The sequence below is a fragment of the Wyeomyia smithii genome, chromosome 3 (assembly GCF_029784165.1).
Source record: "Wyeomyia smithii strain HCP4-BCI-WySm-NY-G18 chromosome 3, ASM2978416v1, whole genome shotgun sequence".
NCBI classification, from domain to species: Eukaryota; Metazoa; Arthropoda; class Insecta; order Diptera; family Culicidae; genus Wyeomyia; species Wyeomyia smithii.
In genome coordinates, this window is record NC_073696.1 from 200,022,493 (window position 1) to 200,039,341 (window position 16,849).

The 16,849-nt window shown below is 36.8% G+C and overlaps 1 protein-coding gene across 4 annotated transcripts in view; it reads left to right on the forward strand.

Moving 5' to 3' along the window:
* LOC129730925 (gonadotropin-releasing hormone receptor) overlaps window positions 1–16,849 on the forward strand; it is a 283,718-nt gene that overhangs the window by 213,758 nt on the left and 53,111 nt on the right. For all 4 annotated transcript variants that reach the window (XM_055690571.1, XM_055690572.1, XM_055690573.1 and 1 more), the window contains one exon: window positions 14,427–14,610. In XM_055690571.1, coding sequence (XP_055546546.1) covers window positions 14,427–14,610 — 184 coding nt within the window. The remainder of the gene's footprint in view (window positions 1–14,426; window positions 14,611–16,849) is intronic.

Consider the following 16,849-nt stretch of genomic DNA (forward strand, 5'->3'; position numbering starts at 1 on the left):
TTAGCAACAATTTTCTAAATCATCTGCTCTAAATGCTGAATTTATTCATTTTGCTTATAAAGAGGAAGAGTTGATTGACGAATATAAATAGAATATAAAATTTATAATTCGAGTTTTTATTTACCGAATTCCATCTTAATCAATAAAATCTGCGAAATTTTGGTCGCAGAGTAAAATGTTGGAAACTATTTGAATTTTTTCAAAAATTAAGGTAGCTCGAAATTACGTCGGTGTGATTTGGTTTGAGAGAAAAAAAAGTAATTATTCTGTTATGAAAGTTCAAACATCTCCTCACATTACATCGCAAAAATGGTTACATGCCATTTATTGCATCTATTGATTTGAACTTTTGTAGTAAAGAGATTTTCTAGTTTTACCTTTGTTATACTAAACAAAGGTTATAAAATCGGTCGAAAAACGCAAAATAGATCCAAAGACCAGAGGGCCGAGTGGTATATACCATTCGATTCAGTTCGACGAACTGAGCAATGTCTGTTCGTGTGTATGTGTGTGTATGTGTGTGTGTATGTACGTTGTCTGTGTGTATGTGACGCAAAATACTAACGCACCTTTCTTATAGAGCGATTTATCCGATTTTCATGATTTTATCTGCAAATGAAAGCTACTGTGCTCCCCCAGAATGCTACCGAGTGGATTTTTGATTATTGGCTTAGATTATGAGATATTGATCAAAGAGAATTTTTTTACATAGAGTGTTTAACTTTAAACATAAAATAAATCTGTTGAGGGCCAAGTGCCGTATACCAATAGACTCAGTTCGTCTGAATGAACATTGCCTGTATACATGTGTATGTGAGTATGTACGGTAGTATTTGTAAATATGTTGTTTACATGTGTAGTATACCAAAATCGAACAAAAAAAAATTGAAAAAAAATCACACCTTTCACAAAATGCGTTATTCGATTCAAGTGTTAACAAGCGCAAATGGAAGCTCCAAACCCTTTTGCAAATCATACTGAGCTTTGGTTGCTTGAATTTCAGAATATTTACGAAAGAATTTTTAAACATGGAGTATTTCACTTTTTGGATCATTTCTCTCTCTATTCTTATTTTTATCTCACTATCTCTCTTTCTCCTGCTCTCTCTTTTTTTTTTAACTACTATTTTTCTCTCAGAAGAAACTAAGAGTAAAGACATTTGTGCATAATTTTCATACTATGGTAGTTCGTTCTAACTGGTGTAAACAAATGAACCTTTTATTTTAAATAGTTTTTTTACTAACAATATTCCATAGATTTCAGAGGAAACTGCAATGCTCCGGTTCTCGTTTACTTGATACACTTCACTTTTGTATAATATAAATATTGTTTTCTAAATTTATTTTAAGGTCAGTGCAAACAGAGTATCCATGTTATCCCGATCCTCGTTTTGCAGCATATTGTATAAGGTTCTGAAAGTGTTTCAGATTTTAACATACAGCCTAGGTCTCCAACAAGAGTTACGTTCCCGAGTACACTTTAAACAGTCAAATTCCTTAAGTCTTGCGAAAAACTTTAATTTTGAAAAAAATGTATTTGAAATAGAATTAATTTAACAATTCCTTACATCATCTGATGTGTACTGGGAATAGACATTTCAACAGCAGTTATAAATATTTCAATAAAATCTTTTTGCACTTGATTCTCACAGTTTTATCAAAATTTTTGTTGATTTCTTGAAATAAACACACATATGATGCAAGCATTTTTTCTATGGTAACAAAGAGCAAGTTTATAGGACTTTGCTGCAATTCGTAGGAAATCTTCGATGCTAACCCATAATCTATAATCATTGTGTTCTTTTCTGGGTTTTATGATTTTTGAAAACGAAGCCGTTGTGGTATTAAAAATGTATGTGAGAACCTCATCGAGGTTTAATTCAGTGATGTTATTTGGTTCACCCTCTGGAAAACTATCTTTTGAATATAATCTTAAACGATTTATGATTTACTGGCATTACAAATTTATATGTAGTAATAGTTAGTATAAATTTATATGTAGTAATAGTTAGTATAACGAAGGTTTCTGCACTGCTAGGTGGATTAATTTAGGTTTTTTTTAGCTAAGATTCTTAATACGCAAAGATGCTCAGACAACGCCAACGTTCTCTCTCTCTGTTTCTTTTTTTCACCCTCCCCTCTCTTTCTTTCATTCTCTCTTTCTTTCTTTCTTTCTCTCTTTTTTACTTTTTCTCTCTCACTTTTTCTCTTTCACACTTTCTCTTTTCCTTTCTCTCTTTCTCTTTATCTTTTACTATCTACCTACCTACCTATCTTTCTATCTCTTTCTCTATCCCTCTTTCTTTATCTCTCTTTCTTTAACTCTCTTTCTCTGTCTCTGCTTCTCTATCTCTGACGAGTGGTCATGAGTTCGAATCATAATAGAATCAGACCACTCGGTGTCAAAGCGACTTTTACGCGAAGGTTTATTCTCAGGCTCCTCCCATCTCTCTACTTGACCCTTACGTCACATTAAATTGCAGAAAAAAAGCCATATACAGGTGAATGAATGCCAAACAAAATAACCTTTCTTTCCGTTATAGTTGTTAAAACTGCAATGTTTCTTCGTTATAGACGTAAGAGAAATTCGGTTTCTGGCGATAATGATTGTGATTGGTTCTTTGTGCAAATTCACTAGCTCAGATTCATCTCGGCTTAGCAACTACGAAATGTGAGGTCGTTTAAGCTCAAGCTCAATCTCTCCTTTTCTTTCTCTTTTCACTGTATCTCTTTCTTCTTTCAATCTCTCCCTTTCTCCCTATCTTCCAATCTCTATCTTTCTTTCTCTCCTTTTCTTGCTGTTTCTCTTTCTCTTTCTCTTTCTCTTTCTCTTTCTCTTTCTCTTTCTCTTTCTCTTTCTCTTTCTCTTTCTCTTTCTCTTTCTCTTTCTCTTTCTCTTTCTCTTTCTCTTTCTCTTTCTCTTTCTCTTTCTCTTTCTCTTTCTCTTTCTCTTTCTCTTTCTCTTTCTCTTTCTCTTTCTCTTTCTCTTTCTCTTTCTATTTCTCTTTCTCTCTCTTCCTCTTTCTCTTTCTCTTTCTCTCTCTCTTTCTCTTTCTATCTTTCTCTTTCTATCTTTCTCTTGCTATCTTCCTCTTTCAATCTTTCTCGTTCTATCTTTCTCTCTTTTTTTTTCATTTTCTTTCGCTCTTTCTCTCTTTCTCTCTCTCTTTTTCTCTCTCTTTCTCTATCTCTCTTTCTTTCGCTCTTTCTCTTTTCTCTTTCTTTCTTCTTTTATTCCTCTATCTCTATCTCTCTTCCTCTCTCGAGAACTTTTCATCTCTCTTTTCTTCTTTCTTTATCTCTATGTCCTATTTTTCTTTCTCTCTTTATATCTTTGTTTTTCTCTTTTTTCTCCTTTCATTTTTTCTCTCTTTCATTCTCTCTCTCTTTTATTCTCTTTCTTTTATCTCCCTTCCTTTCTCTCTCTCTCGCTCAGTGTTTTCTCTCTTTCTCTTTTTCTCTCTTCTGATTTCTAAAGAATATGGGAATATTTTTTTCTCAATTTCACCATTTAGAAAGTGTTGAAATTGATTTTTACCATTGCGTTTCCACGCACACACTTAAACTTGTATTTCCGTTTTAGAATTATAATAAAAGTCGAAGAATACAGTCCACATGTTATATCGCTCTACATTTTTTGGTCCCGTTTCGCCGGATAATCGTTGTACCTATTTTCGGGTAACGCGGTTTCTAAATATTCGATTGTTTAGCAGCGTAAATGTTATCAACGCCTGCTATAAACAGTGACACTGATGCAGAATTATTCAGTACTCCCGTCGGAGAACGAAAACGACTTCAACTTCAGAAGAAACGAAAAAGGAAGATGGCGGAAGAACTGCAAATTCTGGTACAACAAAGAGGAACAGTGAAAGGAAAAGTTACGCGAATTCGAACTGCCATACAACGCAGTCTACAGAAAGGTACGGTCGCAGACGAATTCTTACTGCGCACGTACCTAAAAACAATTGACGCCGCCTGCGAAGAGTTTAATACGTTCCAGAATAAGATTTATGCTTTGATGCCGGGCAATTCCGCTGAACAGGAGGCGAAATACATCGAATTCGAAGAACTCTACAATGAGGTTAGGTCGAGTGTGTGCAGGTTGCTTGACGGACTAAAACAGGAGGTGCATCCGTTACCAGCTGTTCACACACCACTGCCTACATTCGACGGTCAACCGGAGAATTGGTTCAAATTTAAAGCTATTTTTATGGACATGATAAACAAATACCCTGGCGAATCTGATGCAACGAATCTCTATCGCTTGGACAAATGTCTAACAGGAGATGCCGCAGGAGTGATTAACCAACAAACAATCAACGATAACAATTTCGAAGCAGCGTGGGATTTTCTCCAGCAGCGCTACGAGGATAAGAGGAAAATTGTTGATATTCACGTTAGTGGTTTGCTTAATCTTAAACCGATGGACAGCGAGAATGGAAAACAGCTACGTCATTTAGTCGATGAGTGCAAACGTCACGTAGAGGCGCTCAAATTTCTACAGTATAATCTTGTCGGTCTTTCGGATATTTTGGTCGTCGATATTCTTGCCTCACGCTTGGATATAGAGACACGCAAGCTTTGGGAAAGCAGCATTAAACACGGTGATATTCCAACGTACGCAGACACAATTTCTTTTTTGACTACCCGCAGTCAAGTGTGTTAGAACGAGTATATTTAACATCTGTTTCATCGAAGCAGAAAAAATCCTTCAACTCTAGCGGTAACACAAAAATTCCTCCATTGAAGATGTCTGCATTGGTAACGTCGGTCGATATGAGGTGTACTTTTTGCGAGCAGGCACATCCCAACCACCAGTGTGAGGATTTTTTGAAGCTTTCACCTTCCGATCGCTATGATAAAGCAAAGTCAACCGGAGTTTGTTACAATTGTTTGCGGAAGGGGCATATCATTTCTAAGTGTATGTCCAAGATGTCATGCAAAATCTGTAATAAACGGCATCACTCAACACTTCATTTAAATACTGTTTCCAGCGGCACAACTGGCTCAAGTTTGCAAACTGCTCTGACGCCTAAAATGCAAACCCAGCACACTACTACAACCAGCAGCGATGCATCTACACAATCCGTAATCAACGCTTCATGTATGGTCTACCAACAACGAGCTTTGCTTTGTACAGCAATTGTTAACATTATTGATAGGAGTGGAACAGCTCAACCTTGTCGTGTGCTGCTGGATTGTGGATCGCAAGTAAATCTATTGACTGAAAAGATAGCTACACTACTAAAAATGAAGCGACAGCCCGTGGATATTAAGATTATCGGAGTCGACGGAGCTGAGACAAAGGTAACATCGTTAGTGCAGGTGAAAGTGCAATCTCGGAGTGATAAATCCACACACGTTATTGAGTGTATGGTTATGAATCGAATCACTAGAACTATACCCGCGAATTTTATTGATGTAACTGCTTGGCCGATTCCCACTAATGTATTTCTGGCAGATTCAAAATTCAACTACCTACAGCGCGTGGATATGCTGATCGGTGTTGGACACTTTTTCGAGCTGCTAAAGACGGGTAAATTGCAACTTGCTCAACATTTGCCTTACATGCAGGAGACATCTTTCGGATGGGTGATAGGGGGTCTAGTAGACGCTTCTAGTTGGACATACAGAGCCATTCAGTGCAATACTGCGGTGCAGGAAGCAGAACTCAAATTGCTAATTCAAAGGTTTTGGGAATCAGAAGAAGTTCTTACTAAAACAGCAATGCAGTCAGAAGAAGTAGCATGCGAGGAATTCTACAATCGAATGTATACCAGAGATGCTTCCGGTCAATACGTAGTGCAGTTACCGTTCCGTGAAAATGTGAGTCAACTTGGCGATTCTAGACAACACGCACTACAAAGATTTGCTTACCTCGAGAAAAGGCTCAACAAGGACCCTGATTTCAAAACAGCTTATTGTGCCTTCATCGAGGAATATATTGAACTTGGCCATTGTCGAGTGGTTGATCCGTCTGAAGATGTTTCAACGAGATACTTTTTACCACATCATGCTATTTTTAAACCAACGTCGTCTACTACAAAGCTACGCATTGTCTTCGATGCGTCAGCGAAGACTACTACTGGCATATCATTGAACGATACTCTCATGGTGGGACCTACTCTTCAAGATCAGTTGTTTGACATCGTCCTACGATTCCGTACCCATGCCTTTGTTTTTACTGGAGACATCGCAAAGATGTACAGGATGGTAAAAATCCATCCGGAACATGCCGAATTCCAACGATTTTTCTGGAGACCAAACTTATCTGAAAAACTGAAAGTTGTCGAACTTACTACAGTAACTTACGGTACAGCTGCAGCTCCATACTTAGCTACGCGTTCCTTGTTACAATTGGCAGTTGATGAAGGTCGCAATTATCCGCTGGCAGCCAAAATCATTTCAAAAGATTTTTATATAGATCATGTTCTTATTGGTGGCAACACACTGGAGGATATAAAGACATTTCGTGCTGAACTGGAAGAATTGCTTGGAAAAGGTGGTTTCACGCTTCACAAATGGTGTTCTAATTCACCTCAATTTATGGAAACCATACCGGAAGTTTTACGAGAAAAACAGTTGTCATTGGAACAAGATGGTGCCAAGAATGTGATCAAAACTCTTGGCATGTTATGGAATCCCACTAAGGATAAATTCATGGGCAATATCAACCAGACAAATTACAATCATCCGGTAACAAAACGTTACATTCTTTCGGAGATAGCGAAAATTTTCGACCCAATAGGCTTACTTGCACCGGTAATCATATTGGCAAAATTCATCATGCGTCAGTTATGGCGATTGAAGATACCATGGGACGATGAGCTACCTCAAGAACTGATAAACAGTTGGAATCAATTCCGAAGTGGTTTACATGCATTGACTAATTTAAAAGTGCAAAGATTGGTGATTTCACCTAATCGCGTCAAGCTAGAACTTCACGCTTTTTCGGATGCTTCAATGGAAGCTTATGGTACTTGTGTATATTTACGCAGCGTTTTGGAAGATGATACAGTTAGCGTTCATTTACTCACAAGTAAAACACGGTTGGCATCACAGGTTACTATACCAAAACTCGAGCTAAGCGGATTTCGACTGATGGCTAGACTAGTGAAACAAATAGAAGCGGCTTTGAAATTTGAGTTCGATCGTAAGGTACTATGGACAGATTCGCAAATCGTTTTATGGTGGCTGAAAAAGGATCCTTGCAGTCTGAAGGCATACGTCGCAAATCGAGTTGCAGAGGTGTTGCAGCTAACGCAATCTTATGAATATAAATATGTACGAACCAATAACAATCCTGCAGATCTTCTAACTCGTGGTGTTCATCCGAACATGTTGGCTCGAAATAGTACCTGGTGGTATGGGCCGCAATATTTGAATGAAGGTTGTTACAAGGAGGAGAAACTCCAGGAGTTTAATGAAATACCTGAGATGAAGGTTACAGCACTCGTTACGACATTTGTTGATGATGAGCCAACAGTGCTATCAAAGTTCAGCTCATTCCGCAAACTGCAGCGTGTGTTAGCATACGTCATGCGATTCATTCGGAAGGCAAGAAAGCAAAATTCCGAAGAAGCTAAGTCAAAGTATCCAACAGTAAATGAATTGCGTTTGTCGTTGAACTTCATAATTCGTCTACTTCAGCAGCATCATATGCGTTCAGATATTCAGTTAATTAAACGGTGTCAGGAAAATCCCTCTGGTGAACAATATGTTGGAAGGTTGCAAAGCTTGAACCCCTGGCTAGACAGCGATGAAATTTTACGCGTTAATGGGAGAATTAAGTATGCCAACGTCTCCTATGAACAACGATGCCCTGCGATTCTGCCTGCTGATCACCATGTCACCAAACTCCTAATTCAAGCTATCCATACAGAATACCTTCACGTGGGACCTAGTGGTACACTATCCATTCTGAGACAAAGGTATTGGATTCTCAACGGTCGAAATGTAATTCAAAATCAGCTACGAAAATGCATACAATGTTTTAAGGTAAGACCACCAGATACCAAAGTATTTATGGGCAACCTACCGAAATACAGAGTTACTCAAGCGCACCCATTCGAACGCACGGGTGTAGATTTTGCAGGCCCAATTTACGTTCGCAAAGGACACTCTCGTAAACCAATTTACACAAAAGGCTATGTAGCGTTGTTCATATGTATGGTTTCTAAATGCATTCACATAGAACTTGTATCTAATCTCTCAACCGAGAGTTTCATAGCGGCATTGCATAGATTTGTAGGACGTCGAGGACTTCCATCCGACATTTTAGCGACAATGCTACTAACTTCGCCAGCCTCCCCAGCTAGTCTCGAGGTACGATGCTGGCCTAACAAGCCAGTCGTCGTAGGTTCGAGTCTTGACTCGGGAGAGACTGTTAGTGTCAGTAGGATCGTAGCGCTAGCCCCGCAATTGTCCTGTACACTGAACAGTTGGCTGCGAAGTCTGTGTATAGTAAACAGAAGGTCAAGTTCCGAATCGGAATGTAGCACCAAGGCTTTGCTTTGCTTTGCTACTAACTTCGCAGGCGCAAGCTCAGAGTTACATGAGCTTTATGTTTTGCTCAGACAGCAACATTCAATTGATGCAATCGAAAGTTTTCGTATGCCTAGAGAAATTCGATGGCATTTCATACCTCCACGCTCACCACACATCGGTGGTTTGTGGGAGGCTGGAGTAAAGTCCACCAAATATTTCATTCGGCGCACAGCAGGTGAAACTAAACTAACAGAAGAAGAATGGCATACACTCTTAGTGCAAATTGAAGGAATGCTCAATTCTCGCCCGTTAATTGCACAAACAGCTGATCCTAGCGATTTTAGCGTCATTACACCTGGTCATATTTTACTCGGACGTGCCATAAACACTGTTCCGGAGCCGTCGTATGATAACATCAAACCTGGAACACTATCTCGATGGCAACACATTCAAAAAATGCGATCGGACTTTTGGAAACGTTGGTCGATAGATTTCCTGTCCGAGTTGCAAAAACGACAAAAATGGAATAAACAGCACACGAGTTTGCGGGTAGGTGATTTGGTACTTATGAAGGAAGACAACATCCCGCCGCTCCAATGGAAATTAGGCAGAATTACTGAGATTCATCCTGGCAAGGATGGTTATGTTCGCGTCGTTTCGGTGAAGACAGCTGGAGTATTCAAGCGGTCAACAGCCAAGTTAGCAGTTCCACCCCTGGATGACGCTAGCACTGGAGAATCTGACTGAGACATCTATTGCCGGCGGGAGGATGTTGAGTTGAGGAATTACTGGCAACATGCCTTGAAATTGATTTTACCATTGCGTTTCCATGCACACACTCAAACTTGTATTTCCGTTTTAGAATTATAATAAAAGTCGAAGAATACAGTCCACATGTTATATCGCTCTACAGAAAGAAAATTAATAATGAGCCTTAGTACTGGCTACGTGTCCTCTTCTACGTTTACCACCCACATAGTAGGAACGTAATCACGAGAAACATGAAGAACAAATGTGAACTGGAACCGATTTTAAAATATACATCTGAATTGTGCGGAAGTCAGTGGGCGAATGAATGATGATGTGATGAATTAAATTCGTGCGATTGTCTCAAATACTTACGAAGAGAGAGAGTACTAATGAAAAGTGGGCGGGGCCACACACACGGTATTATGGAAGAAAGTAAAAAAAGGTTGGGCTGCGCTGCGCGTTGTTCTTTTAGGTATAAAAACGAACATTGCGCGCGAAATGCGTTCGTTTTTGCTAGCCAAGTGCGCTGGGTCCGTAGATGAAGCTATTTTTTTATTATTATTTATTCTACATTTATTTCAAGCGATCAAAAAGTCACGCTAAAATTGGTTTCACTAAATGCGTTTAATTTCAACCATGGAGCTAGTTTGAAACTGAAAAGGCCCCCCCACAAGGTACTTGTGGGGAATCGAAAAATCGATTGATAAATAAGCTAAAAAATGCCATTGGTGTCTCACAATATAAAGACAATATAAACCCAGTATGAAGATAGAGACGAGAAAAATTTCCACCACTTAGCAAGAAAATAATAATAATTGGCATATCATAACTTATATAACTTTGCTTAATTTTTTGTTTCAATTGCCTTCTGTACAGTATAGTGAAAATTGTTACCATCGAAAAGCTATCCTTCTTAACGTTATTACGGTACAGAATAATTTCGCGTTCACAAATTGTTCTCTGGTGTAGTGAAGTAGACATAAAGTGAATTGTCTATTTGAACTTCGCGAACAAACCGATTTGTATGAACTATTTTATTTTTAAGTTGATATAACTGTTAATGACGTAAGTGCCGTAAACTGGGGTGACTTTGATCACCGGGGTGACTTTGATCACTATACCTCTTTTCTGAAAATGTGGTAAAAAAGCGCTCGTAGTGCTTGGGATTTGTCGTAATCTTCACTGATTGAGTGGATATATGTTAGCATTGCTACTATTCATGCATTTCCTGCTATTTAAAGAGTGTTTTTCATGCTAAAATATTATTTGAAAATAAAGTGTATTTTTAGCGATTTTTGTTGCATACAAACAATCGGTTCAAGCAGATTCAAAACAACAAGTTGCAATACGTAAAGTGTTTTTATTTTGTTCCCAGATTAGTTCTTAAGATGAACAAATATTATAACAATACATTTTATTGTTATTTTTGCAAGTTTTTCCTCGAAGGCAATGTTGAGTCCCAATTTTCTCCACAGCGTATTACATATTTCTTCTTAACAAAAACCCAAGACGTGAAGTAACATGCAAATTTGGACAATTTCATAAGTCATATTCCTCGTGGACTAGTTTTTGACGATTTTAGACCACCTTCTCTCGCAGGGAATAATCATTCATATATATTCTAAAAATTTTGTATGAATTTTGGACATTCGCCATTATAAACTGTTCACTCAGAATGTGGATGGACCCCAAATTGCTTTCCATATTTATAAACTCGTTTAAGTCGTTTAAGGGGCCATCCACATACCGCGTGGAAAGCTTGGGGGGTGGGGGGGTTGTGTAATGTCCACGGTCCTTACAAAAAAAAGAATTTATATAGGCATTTGTCCACACGGGAGGGGGGGGGGGTGTTTAAAAATAGTTAAAAATCTGTCCACGTGGTTTGTGGATGGCCCTTTTATGTCTTTGCGTTTCTTTTCTCACCTGACAAAGATGAGGAAAACCCCCTCTCCGATAAGTGAGGAGCTTCGCTAAAACTTTTAACGTAGTATATAATGGGATAAAAAAATTCGGGGACAATTGCGGTGGATGTTCCTGAAAACGATGTGAAACACGTTAATGATTCGCTGTAGAAAGCATGAAATAGACAGCAATAGCAGAGGAAAGGAAGCGTATGTAAATTATTTGCATTTGATTATCCTTGCCGTATCCACTTTTCGCATGAGCACTGTATGCTGTATCACTGGATGCTTGTCTTGAATCTGGATCTGGGTTGATTTCTGATTTGCCAAGTGATATCACAGGCTGTGTAGAGTATATATTTTAACCAACAAACTTTTCGTCACACAATCCCCACTAGTGAAAGTTTGTTGGACACTATAGTCCGGTCAGACCTTTTTCGATTTGGATTTTAATTTAAGTGGATTTTATGCTTCCCAATAAAATTCAAATATTCCTCATTAATGCTGGCACTAAGGGGTTAATGTTATTTGTTTCGTCTCATGATTAAAAATATTTTACGAATTAGTTTCATCTAATTATAGTCCTGAGTCCTGAAGAGAGATAACATTTCAAAATTTAATAATCTTTCACAAGCGTTATAAACGTGTAGGTGTGGTTTGATGACGATCTGGCTTGTATATAATTTAAAATTGAACGAAGTTATAATTCATCATTAGCGATAATTTTATACATAGACGAGATACCTAGACGAATTACTAAAGACAGTGACAAACGAGTTTGAACCCACTGAAAAGTTCACCGTATCACCGCGGTCAAAGTTGATAGTGAAGCTATGTTGCGGTATCATATTTTATCATCAGTTTTTTCTTCTTCTGTGAAAGATTTAAAAAATAACTTGAAGAGATTTGTGATCTGGAAAATAGTCTGCTCGGGAAACCGAGCAAAAAATTGCATGATGAACTTTCGAACGGATGGCAGGGGGTATCGAGCGTGTGGATTCTATAGTTCGAGATCAACTGGCACAGGAATCAGAATGCAGCCCCGCCGGAATTGAGTTTTCAATAGTACCCTCTTGCACACAGAAACGTTTATGGAGCGGAATGGAAACTTTTACTTAGTGGGAGTGTTGCTGTGGAAATGCTGGTGCTGCTGTAATGAAAACTTCGCCAGTTAGGTGCGATATAGCGGAGATAGAGAGAGAAAATATCAACTCAATTCATTTAAACAATAAATGCCTGCGTTTCCTAGTAAACTTTTCATTACTTCTAATTATCATATCTACTATCATCCACTAATTTACTCTGTATCTATTCATATCATCGTAATCCACTACTATAAACTGTCTCAACTGGCAAATTTGACCCCAAAGGTGTCCACGTGGTATGTGGATGGCCCCTAAGACGCTTCGTACAAAACTACATTCGTTATAGAGATAATCACAATACGCGACCGTTGCACCACAGTTATTTAAAGAAATATAAGTCAAATCTGGGATGAACGTTGATACGTTTGTACTGTTTTTTGCACACTTGAGATGGAATGACTCATATATTACAGACGAAAACTGCGATTTTTTGTTCATATTTTATTTCAAGCTTCAGCATGCGACATTAGTTGTTAAAAGTACAATCTTTCTTCCTTCTATTTCCAGCAACAACCATTTATTAATATTGCACAATTCACTATAAGACAGCAAAAAAATTGAATGAATAAATCTGAAGAAAGTAAAAGTTTGCTTCTTGCGGCCTGCGGTTATCTAACTCACAGCAGTTCAACTGCATATTTAAAGATGGTTAATTCTGGCGAATCGTCGGTTTTGTTGTGCTTTTATTTATATTATTTTTTTCTTTTCAAAGAAAACCATTTGCTGGGTGCTGCTTCTCTTTAATCTCTATCAAAGAAAAAGATTTTAAACGGTTGATACATGCGATAAACCACTTTCGTCTTCATGGTACCACGTACAATAAAAACAACCCTGAAAAACACGAGGATCCGTTTTTCATTGCCAACATGGCCATTAGACCTTAGATCTGTGCCTTCATCCGCAGACAGGCTATTCAAAGCAATCCACAGGCGCAGGAAAATGAAAATAAATATAGATGCTGTAATTTTGCGCAGTAGCAAAGCTTTCTAAACGATACTCTCAGGACAGTTCTGAATATTTCACATTCGACGGAAAACTAAGCAGACGTCTGTGAATGTTGTGCGTATAGGCGACACATCCACATAATGCGATCCGATCCGATCCAATTTTCATTATCCTTTTCCTCAATTAAAAGTACAGTTCACTGCCTAATATTCTGGATCCGAGCACGTATACACAATAAAACTAAGTGCGAAAAACCCAAATTTCAAACGAATACGAAGTATAATCGACAGTCGAGAAAGGCTTTCGCTACCGAATCCAATTACAGCGCTCTGAACATTGGTATGAATGCCAGGTAATTCGATTAATTTATGGCTGCTACCGACGGGATTAGTAAACTATGAATAATTTGAGACTGTTTCAGGCAATGTCAATAAAATGATAGGCTTTCGCAAAACTCTAGGGATTCAATCGATTATTGTTATTCAGTTCTATATTGCAAACTTTTCAATGAATACGCTTTCTCACCTCAATCTGTTTCATTGTTGATAACTTCTTGAAATTCAAACTTTTCAGGTCTTGTGGGATCGATTGATCCGGATGTAATGTTCATAAATTGAATATTCCTGGAAATGCAAATTTAACAGACTTGTGCTAGACTTCTTCATGTTGTGATAGAATACAATGTAATGAGTACATGAGAATTGGATTTGCTAGACCGGAGCACATGCACGTGAACTGATACATTAGTAGCGTTACTGTGGGAAAAAAAATCTTGCTCACATGTTTGCGTCGAGCTTACATTGAATTGAATTGAACGGTTATCATGAAATACTTTACACAATTCCACTTAGCATAAGATTCTATAAGCTTCAGCTGAAATTTCTTCTTTTCGTTCAGTGTACTATACTTTATAAACTCATCTCTTAGAAAAGTAATAATATATTGCTTTGTCAAAAGGCGTGATATCGGTACCCTTCCATTACAACGATGAAAGATAACAATTGTATTATCCCTTCTGGTTGGATTACAAAGCACTCCTTCGTGCGTTTTGTCGATGTAGAATAATTGATTTCACCAAAAGCTTTAACCAAGTTTTACTTCTTTAATTTTACATTTTTTTACAAAAGAAAAACTAATGCAAATCGACTTTGTGCTTCAATCAACCGTAACATTGTCTTTTTTTCATGTTTTATTCACAGTGGATGATTTTTCGGGTAGCGAAGGGTCCCTTCCTAGAGGACTTTTACCAGTGCGTGACGCATGGCTTCTACACCGACCGCTGGCAAGAGCAGCTCTACACCACCTTCACTTTAGTGTTTATGTTCATCATTCCACTGCTGATACTAATCGGCACCTATTTATCTACTTTTAGGACTATTTCGAGTGAGTATGTTAACCGAACTGTCACGGTTGTTGAAATATCATTTGACACATAGAGCGTCAATAAGATAGCCCAAAAGAGCCCCGCAACATACAGCATTTTTGTTTGGGGCTGTTTGTTTCGATGGTGGCGATTTCAGAGAACCATCGGATCATTTTCAAATAAGCTTGATAAAGTATAACGGTGTTTACATCTATAGCAAATAGTATATATCAATTAACTATGATTGTGGTTCGTAATATAGGTTTCGCTTGGCAATCCTTTAATTTGGGAACATGATAATCGAAAGCTCTGTGATTACGATCTCTGTTGAACCAAACTTTTCCAATATGTTTCCACTTCATCTAGCAGCTTACTTCTTACTTCTTACTTCTTACTTCTTACTTCTTACTTCTTACTTCTTACTTCTTACTTCTTACTTCTTACTTCTTACTTCTTACTGTATTACTTCTTACTTCTTACTTCTTACTTCTTACTTCTTACTTCTTACTTCTTACTTCTTACTTCTTACTTCTTACTTCTTACTTCTTACTTCTTACTTCTTACTTCTTACTTCTTACTTCTTACTTCTTACTTCTTACTTCTTACTTCTTACTTCTTATTCTTACTTCTTACTTCTTACTTATTACTTATTACTTATTACTTCTTACTTCTTACTTCTTACTTCTTACTTCTTACTTCTTACTTATGACTTCTTACTTCTTACTTCTTACTTCTTACTTCTACTTCTTACTTCTTACTTCTTACTTCTTATTCTTACTTCTTACTTCTTACTTCTTACTTCTTACTTCTTACTTCTTACTTCTTACTTCTTACTTCTTACTTCTTACTTCTTACTTCTTACTTCTTACTTCTTACTCTTACTCTTACTTCTTACTCTACTTCTTACTTCTTACTTCTTACTTCTTACTTCTTACATCTTACTTCATACTTCTTACTTCTTACTTCTACTTCTTACTTCTTACTTCTTACTTCTTACTTCTTACTTCTTACTTCTTACTTCTTACTTCTTACTTCTTATCTCTTACTCTTACTTCTTACTTCTTACTTCTTACTTCTTACTTCTTACTTCTTACTTCTCTACTTCTTACTTCTTACTTCTTACTTCTTACTTCTTACTTCTTACTTCTTACTTCTTACTTCTTACTTCTTACTTCTTACTTCTTACTTCTTACTTCTTACTTCTTACTTCTTACTTCTTACTTCTTACCTTCTTATTCTTACTTCTTACTTCTTACTTCTTACTTCTTACTTCTTACTTCTTACTTCTTACTTCTTACTTCTTACTTCCTACTTCTTACTTCTACTTCTTACTTCTTACTTCTTACTTCTTACTTCTTACTTCTACTTCTTACTTCTTACTTCTTACTCTTACTTCTTACTTCTTACTTCTTACTTCTAACTTCTTACTTCTTACTTCTTACTTCTTACTTCTTACTTCTTACTTCTACTTCTTTACTTCTTACTTCTTACTTCTTACTTCTTACTTCTTACTTCTACTTCTTACTTCTTACTTCTTACTTCTTACTTCTTACTTCTTACTTCTTACTTCTTACTTCTTACTTCTTACTTCTTACTTCTTACTTCTTACTTCTTACTTCTTACTTCTTACTTCTTACTTCTTACTTCTTACTTCTTACTTCTTACTTCTTACTTCTTACTTCTTACTTCTTACTTCTTACTTCTTACTACTTACTTCTTACTTCTTACTTCTTACTTCTTACTTCTTACTTCTTACTTCTTACTTCTTACTTCTTACTCTTACTTCTTACTTCTTACTTCTTACTTCTTACTTCTTACTTCTTACTTCTTACTACTTACTTCTTACTTCTTACTTCTTACGTCTTACTTCTTACTTCTTACTTCTTACTTCTTACTCTTACTTCTTATTCTTACTTCTTACTTCTTACTTCTTACTTCTTACTCTTATTTCTTACTTCTTACTTCTTACTTCTTACTTCTTACTTCTTACTTCTTAATCTTACTTCTTACTTCTTACTCTTACCTCTTACGTCTTACTTCTTACTTCTTACGTCTTACTTCTTACTTATTACTTATTCTTTATATTACTATATTACTCTTATTACTTATTACTTATTACTTATTACTTATTACTTTATTACTTATTACTTATTACTTATTACTATTACTTATTACTTATTACTTATTACTTATTACTTATTACTTATTACTTATTACTTATTACTTTCTAATTACTTATTACTTATTACTTATTACTTA